Source organism: Sinohyriopsis cumingii, chromosome 17 (assembly GCF_028554795.1).
Source record: "Sinohyriopsis cumingii isolate HCF-2022 chromosome 17, ASM2855479v2, whole genome shotgun sequence".
In the NCBI taxonomy this organism is placed as follows: Eukaryota; Metazoa; Mollusca; class Bivalvia; order Unionida; family Unionidae; genus Sinohyriopsis; species Sinohyriopsis cumingii.
The window spans coordinates 55,544,674-55,553,635 of record NC_142977.1 but is presented as its reverse complement, the minus strand read 5'-3'; the positions used below and the strand labels follow the sequence as shown (position 1 = coordinate 55,553,635).

General features: G+C 34.8%; 1 protein-coding gene across 1 annotated transcript; it reads left to right on the top strand.

The window, feature by feature from the left end:
- Positions 1–2,986: 2,986 nt before the first annotated feature.
- Positions 2,987–8,649, top strand: LOC149778796 (uncharacterized). Its single transcript, XM_089938524.1, has 2 exons — positions 2,987–4,108; positions 5,819–8,649. Exons 1-2 carry the CDS (start codon positions 3,071–3,073, stop codon positions 7,478–7,480), a joined length of 2,700 nt encoding a protein of 899 aa, XP_089794650.1. The 5' UTR covers positions 2,987–3,070; the 3' UTR covers positions 7,481–8,649.
- The last annotated feature ends 313 nt before the right edge of the window (positions 8,650–8,962 follow it).

Genomic DNA, 8,962 nt, shown 5'->3' with positions numbered 1-8,962 from the left:
AGGAATCATAAAAATTATGCCACAGCGCTAAAGAAGCAGCGCAATCCCTGTATGAGACGAACCACATTTTATGGATTGATAATGTCTTTATAATCGTCAGAGGCAATATAGAATATATTGACCTGCTACACTTAGAATCGTACATGCGTTTTCTATTCGAATATATTCTCCAAAGTATGTTAATATCCAACCATATTCTTTCTTTTGAAATAGATTGCAATTAAATGCGGCATGGCTGTACCAGACTGATTCCATATACACGTTTTACTTCAGCGCATGTACAACATTTTATTTCTACCATGTCACATTGCTACACAGTAGTCACTTTATATATATCAATCCCTTTGCAATGTTAATATATTGGGTTGGTTTAAGACGCGCCCCAGTATCTCGTTTTAGGTGAGTCTAGTTATCTACTTGCTTTGATTTGGTTGTATTTAAAGGTATTTGGCTATTCACCTAGCTCACAGCCTGGTGTTGTTTCAAGTTTGTAAGAATATTTGTTGTCCATTTGTCTTAGATATGTGGTCAACTACTGTTGATCCAACACTTTAACACTGCACTTGTACGAACCAACTGGCATTTGCAAACGTTTCTACCATCCTCGTATATTTATTCTACTATTCTTGAGCTATGTTTGGCCATGGCATTTTGCAAACGTTTCTGCCATCTTCGTATATTTATTCTCCTTCTCTTGTTCTATGTCAGGTCATGGCAGTTTGCAAACGTTACTGAAATGCTCGTAATATTGAAATATTTAAGGCCATGGCATTTTGCAAACGTTTCTTCCAATCTCGTATATTTGTCCCCCTACCTTTGTGTTATTTCAGACCATTATTGTAAAAACTTTTTCTGATGTTTGATTAATTGTAAACGAAGCAGTTTGTGTTCCATGTCTTGCATAATTTCCTGTTTGATATTATACATTTTTGGATGCCTTTGAAGTTACCTTTTCTAGTACATATACAAAATAATGGTTTCATTGATTTGTTGTCATTTTTTAAATATGAACTCCATTATTGTCATTTGGGGAATTAGGCCTTGCTCAGAGTGGTATTTTGAGCTGAAAATTGGTGTTTTAGTTGTTTCAACATCTAATCCCCGCTGCTCTGTACCATACACTGACTATCCATTCGATCCAGAACCAAACACAAAATTTGTTCTCTGTGCTACGTTTCAGTGACGGATTCTAGTCCAACATACCAATTTGACCTCACCCATGTATACCCACCAGCAAGATACTTACGCTCCTCTTCTGACAATCATATGCTCATTGTTACCACTATAAAAACAAAGTCGTATGGACAACGTTCTTTTGTATACCAGGTCAACGTGGAATGAATTGCCCACTTAACTTAGACACAAAGACACAGTGACCACCTTCAAGCGTGCTCTCAAAGCTCACTTATTTTGAAGAACAAACTTAAAGACCTAATTATGTTTCCTACCTTAACAATTCTCAGCATGTTTTTTATGTTTTCTAATTTCATGGTGTTTGTGGTTGTAATCATATCATTATATATGTTTGTTATAGTATAGGTGTTGTCTAATGTTGTAAAGCGCTTAGAGCTTCTAAAGATTAGGCGATATACAAAGTCCTCATTATTATTATTATTATTATTATTATTTAGAGTATTGTTCTTTGTGGTTAGCAATCTTCATAGTTTCTTTCGATCGATCTTTAGTATGTCCTTGTTCTTCTTTAAGATTTTCACTTTCTATCCTACTGACCTTTATTTCTTATTTTAACTGGTTGCTTCCAAATTTCATTCACTCAGTTTTGAACTCTAGTTCATTTCTTTTGATTTCAATGTATATGTCCGTTTCATTAATCAGTTTTATTTGAAATTTCTGAAATAGTTGGGAGACCAGTAAAGGTCTTAAGGCACCTTTTTTCTTCTTGGATGCTAATAAATTGATCCCAGATTTAATTTCAAGCCTATCTCTGGATTTTGGTAAGAATACTCACATCTTCGTTATCGCATTTAACATCCCCAAAATGAGAGCGTATTGAGGATCAAGTTGGTGGCATGCCGCTCTCCTTTTTCGCACTCCGAGAATTGGTGCACAGTGTCAACTGAACAATTTGTGATGGATTGCTCATTCTGTTATAATTATTTTGATAAGTTCGGAAACTTCTGCATTGCTTGTTGTAATCCTAACGAGTCTCGGTGAAATTATGAAACATGGAGTGTAATTAGTGCAATACAATTAGTACACTTTATTGGCAATGGTAGTTTTATCATAAGTTCCATATTAACACAAGGATACACATACAAAGCAACACAAACCCATTTTCGAAATTAAGAAAAGCAATCATTGTGTACGAGCTATATAATCTGCAAATGAACTGAGACTATGTTCAAGGAAATATTTTTCAAAAAGAGATAGAGTGTACAAACTACTGGTTCTGAAGGCCGTCTAATGTCTCCCTTCCTCATGAATTTACGACAAATTCTAAGGTACAATACAGGTCATTTAAACTTTGGTGAATGATATATGAAATGTCATACATTGATCTCACCGTAGGCAATATTAAGACAATTGCATCACTATATAGTTTGAATTTTGTTCTACCGACCAAGGCTTCAATGTACGATTGTATGAAGCAAATACGGTCTAAATATGCGTTGAATCAGGCTTTAACCTTCAAACTTTTCCAAAGAAAGAAGAGCTGTTTTCATAGAAATATGCTACCAACATTTCTTGCATTCAATAATTCTTGAATGTGACTTTTCTTCTTGCCAAATTTAGGAATATATATGTTTATTTGCTTATATGTTTATATGTTTCAAAAATGAAAAATAAAGCAAATCTGTCATTAACATATTCTTTTATAGCATGAATTACATTATATTGAGGCGTAGTTTGCACATTCAACTAGTGTTTTTGAGATAAAGTTAATGTGCATCATTCGGGTATTGCATAAGTACCTTGCGTTTTGAAATCAGATTTATGTCTTTGATTTCAGGTATTGCTCGCTGACTGCAACACGGATGTAAATTTATTAACGGCTAGAAACGGTATCTAATAAAGTTTCTAGGAAATGAAGGATTGATTTTATTTTGAAATGAATACGCTTTCCAAAGTGCCAAAAACGATTATGTCACCAGCTACGCTATTAATGATCGCTGCAACAATTCTCCATTCATTCAACCTTTGTGCATTTGATTCAGTTGAGACATCGTCTACTCCTTCTAAAGACTTCTGGAATTATTACGATAGCATTGAAAATCCAGTTCTCCGCACGGCTGTACTTTATCACTATGATTTTTGTCACACTACTGATATTTGCAATATTTCATTTGGTTTTGAAGAGAGCGAACTAGGGTCTTCTATCTGTGGAAAATGTAGATGTGACGTTGACTGTAACAGAGAATGCTGCCCTGATTTTGTTACAGATTTAGATCAACTTGCTGCAGCTGAGGGAAACGAGTTAGAATGCCAATACCCGGTATTGCAACCTTCTCAACAAAACACACATAACTTATTCTGCCCGTCTCAACGTTCCGGTTATTACTTCATCAATGATTGTCCACCTGGATATGGCATGGAAATGAGGAAGGCGTGCAGAAGATTGGACAACGATTACGTCATATCAGATGAGTTTGACTTTTCCAATGTGATTCCATTTACAGATATTAGATCTCAACTTAACTATTGGAATGCATTTTGCGCTTCATGCCATGGCATTGTAAAGGAGAATCTTCTCGCTTGGGATGTGTCTTTGAATTGTATCAATATTTTGATCTCCGAGTTCTCCCTAATAGAAAACAACACACATATGATCAATCCAAAAGAATGTAGCATAACATTTCAGCCACCAAAACCGTATACACCAGAGAAATGTACACCACTTATTTCTAGCTGTAACCGAGCTGACGCTTTGTTTGAATATGTTGAGGACATGGAAAGACTATGTCATTCGCCACTTGGGTCTTCATTTAATTATACATATAAAAATGTCTTCTGCATGATTTGCAATGATCCAAAGAAGATATTAGCATATAGTTCTTCCTTGACCGACATGTTAGAAACCCCAAGTCAGGTGCATGAACTTCGAGAATCGACACAATCCCCTAATGATTCTGTATTTGATCCATACTTGGTAAGATTACATCTATTACAATTACAATAACATTAATCGCTAAAACTGCAAGAAAGTATAAGCCACAACAGCATCCACATAAAGATTATTGTGCACATATTTCAAAACACTCAGCCATTTTATCTTACATAAACTTTACCGCTGCCCATACTGCGACTACTACAACTACTACTACTATTGCTTGTACGATTATTGTTCATGTTTTTGTTTTCGTTTCTGACAATGTCACAAATAGCTCTTTATTCATCGCCTCCTCCTCTTTCGGCTAGAAAATATCTTTATGCTTTGAATACAACGACTACTCCTCCTCTTGCAACTTAATAAATAAATATAATATAAAAATACATAAATACAACATAACAAAAAATAAATATAACATAATAATACATTTAACATAATAATAAATAAGTATAACAAAATAATAAATACATCTTGATTATCCTCCTCATTATCACATTTATTGTCATCGTGGTTTATATCGTCATCATCAGAAACCAAAATAGTATTACTATCATTACTAGCACTTTTACTGCATGTGCCTGTATTCATCATACCTCTGTCCGCGAGAGTTCGAGTCTTTTTCTCGACCAATGTATGTGCGAAAGCTTGCCAGTGGCTTCCTGTGGGTCAGTGGCTGTTACCTGTGTTTATCCTGGTTCTTCATCAACCATTTATAATGGCGGCCACTTATAGCCAGCCTATCGCGTGCTAAAAACGGCGGTATACCCAAAACAACAATAACATTGGTCAGTATCATTCCTGAGACCTTTGGATGACGTGTCCTACGCTCGTCCACCTTAACCACAGCGACTAATGGTCATCATTTGCTTTAAAATTGCAAACTGTTAAATTCCATTTACAGACGTTTGTAAAATTGCATGAAACTAATTTGCGGAAATAGCAATCAAATTATGATCAAATGTAAACATAGCTTAATTTATTTATTTATATCGACAAATATACCAACTTCTTGAATAGTTTGCAATAAGAGGTCATAAATTAGTAATTAAATTAATTGTGTGGTTATGAATTTTAAATAAAGAGCACAATTTAGTGATGTGTGATTTGGATTTTTAACATAGGTTTTGCAATTTTTCAGTCATATCGCTACTATGTCTGCAGTGTGGCAGTTTATATTGATGTGAAGCACTTTGGAATCGTGCCGCATACATGTAGCATGATGTCCCACCCAGTCACATTATTCTGACACCAGGCCGACCAGTCCTAACACTAACCTCTTAATGCTGAGGGCCAAGCGAGGCAGCTGTTAGTATCATTTTTGTAAGTCTTTGGTATGACTCGGCCAGGGATCTACCCCACGACCTCCCGCATCCTAAGCTGACGCTCTAATCACTAGGCAACTGGAGCGGTCACAATTTAGTGATTCATTTATTGTAGCGATAAATATTTGTTTACATGGATAATGTATCATCAGGATCCCATACAAGAAGACTTGAGACGCGTTGTTAATCTTGCGACTCACTCTGTAATATCCCTATTTCTCCCTCTCTGACTACAGTGCCACGCAGACAGACCAGACACATAGACAACCCCACACCACGCGTACACACACACACACACACACACACACACACACACACACATATATATATATATATATATATATATATATATATATATATATATATATATATATATATATATATATATAACATAAAAGATATAAATCATTTTATTTACTTATTTCAGATGAAATTTCGACACCTGTACTGTTCTCGTACCAAGACCCTCACCAGTGGTAAATGCATGAATAATAATGCTTTCAACAAGTTAGATGGAGTCTTTTTTGAAATAGAAATTACTTTCTTCCCATTGGATACATGTCCGGTATCAATGGCAAGTGAAGTTGCAAAGAAAATTAGCATATGGTTTCACAGTTTGCTACCGTATTTGGAGGATTCGAAATATGAGATATGTAACCGTGATACACTATATAAAATAAATAACTACAACAATGTTGTTAAATATGATTACATTACCAGGAATGCTCAAGAGTTTAATTCAACTGTAACATTCATTTCTTCAAAGTGGAAGTTAAAATTGACTGGATTTCGCATGTTGGATCCCATATACGAAATGATTCTTAATATCGCAAATGCAACTGTCAGCTTTCAGTTGGGCAACAACATAAACATTACACTTACACCCCGTCTAACGCGTATTTTTGTAATAGCTAATCCATCAGATGGTTCATCGTCTTTTACTTTTCCTGCTAGTCTATCACATGGTTCCACATCTATTAACGTTCCAGCTAATTATACCAGTGATTTCGAAAGCATGTCTGATGCGTGTTTAATATCGAAAGCATTCATAACTCTGTTTCTATCTGATTTGATTCCATGCACTATGGTAGAACTTGATGAGCAGCTATTTAAATGGAGCTACACAGAATATGGTGTATATGTACCAAAGTTAAACTTGAGTCTGAACATGACAGATTTCACTGTCGTAAATGATTGTCAGGGAAGACGTTTGAGGATCTGTACACATGTATATATTAAATCTCTGGTTGTAATAGGAGAAAAATATGAAAGACATGTCTCTTTTGAAGCTGATACAATCTTTTCGATTATCTGTACCTTCATGTCGCTTATTTGTATCCTTCTGACTCTTATAGTTTACATCGTTTTTCCAGAACTGCGGACAATTCCTGGACAGATCAATATGCTTCTTGTCATCAGTCTAATGATGGCTCAAGTAATGTATATAGCATATGAATTTACTCCGACTTCCACAGGTTCCATCTGTAAAGGTGTAGGTGTATTGCTTCACTTTTTCTGGTTATCTGCAATAGTTTCAATGCTCATGTGCACCTTTCACATGTTTAAAAAGTTCGTTATGCTGAGTAAACCGGAACCAAAGACAACCAGTTCAAAAACTGTCGTCATCTACACAGTCATTGTAATTGTCTCATCGCTCATATTTGTTCTAAGCAACGTCATCATGGCTTTGGTCGAGTCTGACATGGTGGAAATGGGTTACGGTTCTCAGAAATGTTACATTTCCAGTGGGAAGATGGTCGGTTTTACGTTTGCCTTCCCTGTCGGTTTCGTTGTTCTGTCCAATTTGGTTATGTTCTGTGTGGTTGTATACAAGCTCCGTTCCTTACCCGATGTCGAGATGAACGTTAAACATCGCAGGAATAAAGCAGTGGTCCTTGCTAAACTTTCGTCTCTTACAGGAATCACGTGGATTTTCGGATTTCTTTATATATGGACAGATGAAATCATTCTTTCCTACTTTTTCATTGTTCTAAATGCATCTATAGGCCTTTTCATTATGGCATCGTTTATTCTTAACAAAAGAGTAATTAACCTCATCCGAAGCAAATTCTCGATCAAAACACACTGAATAATGGGTCCAATAAGGAGGTAATAATTTTGTAAGATGAAAGCGTTGTTGCGCACTACAACAAGGACATCAACTGTATTTGTTATAATTATTACGATTTGAATACTTCCATTACTAGACATCTATTGTCTAGGCATCATTGTGTATTGAAATTTTGACATTTGCCTTCCTTGTTTGTTTGGTTTTTTGTTAAATTTTCCTTGTCGAGCATGAAGGCTATGTCTCTCAAAACAAGTGGGCATTGTTCGGACTACGCGTTGTAACATTCTTCATAAGTGTAATATATGTAGTACCTGTATGTATGTATATATACAGTAATTTCTCCTATATTGTTACTTCAGTTATGTAAGTAATTACATATATTAGGTTATTTTTCCACTTTACGTTAGTTGAAAAGATGTAATAGTGTTGGCAAAATCTTGAACTTTGAGGTCGGGTGACGTAAACTTAAACCGACCTGCTAACACTACTGGACAAAGAATGGCTATGCAATGATGTTAACTTCACAAATAAAGGTTACGTCTATGCGATCTAATCCATAAGCATTTTAGGGAGCCAGGATTGGTGCATACTGCATGGCAGAATGTATATAAGCAGTTGCTCAGAGGTAGAGCAAACAGAACAGCAACTGCACACATTATTTTGTCTCTTTTTTGCAGGTAAGAAAATCTAAGATTGTATTAATTTATGCATTAGAATGGTTTTTTCCTGACAACTGCAGTATAATGATTTGATCTTTAATGTATTGTTTGATTTCTTTTCAATTTCCCCTTTAAAATACGCTGTATTCTTTTCTTTTTTATATTGTATAGTGCAAAGTATGCGATTGTACAGATTGTTTCAACGTCTTCATGCAATTCTTATATTATTTATATTTTTAACATTAGATTTATTGTTGCATATGATTTCGCTGCAAATTCCAAATAAAATATTTTCAAACTTGCAAATCTTGATGCTTCAGAATTTAGAGTGGAATATTCAAATGATTGTATTTCCTTTAAAAATAGTACAATATTATTTAGAATTATTGGTTTCTCACTAAGTTTCCTATTTTTATCCAAACTGATATTTGACCATTTACCGAATACTTTGAAAGACAAAAGTCGTACTAGTATCATATGATGGTAATACCGAATTAAGTATAAGAATTTTAGATATAATTTTATATAACAAATGTATAATTTCATTTGCGTAATTTTTATTTGAGTGTTGTTTTGTTTAATAAAGCAAGACCACATCTGCAGATATCCATAGTTTTGTCTCTTTCTTTACCGATTTAGGTCAAACCTGGAGTTATCTCGTACCCTAACAATGTAAAACCTGTTGCTCATAGTAACAGAGAGGCACTTCCCTTGTCACCAGGGGGACAACGACGACATAATAATCAATTTCTTTTATTTCGATATTATAGTTTTCCACCAAAACATATACATATATATAAATTATTCAAGTCGTACAACATGCTAATTTATATTAGAATAT

What these genes read in the sequence shown, in the direction of transcription:
- LOC149778796 (XM_089938524.1), top strand. Translation starts at nt 3,071, where the DNA reads ATGAATACGCTTTCCAAAGTGCCAAAAACGATTATGTCACCAGCTACG. An exon ending in CTGTATTTGATCCATACTTG is followed by an intron (nt 4,109 to 5,818) that starts GTAAGATTACAT and finishes TACTTATTTCAG; the next exon opens with ATGAAATTTCGACACCTGTA.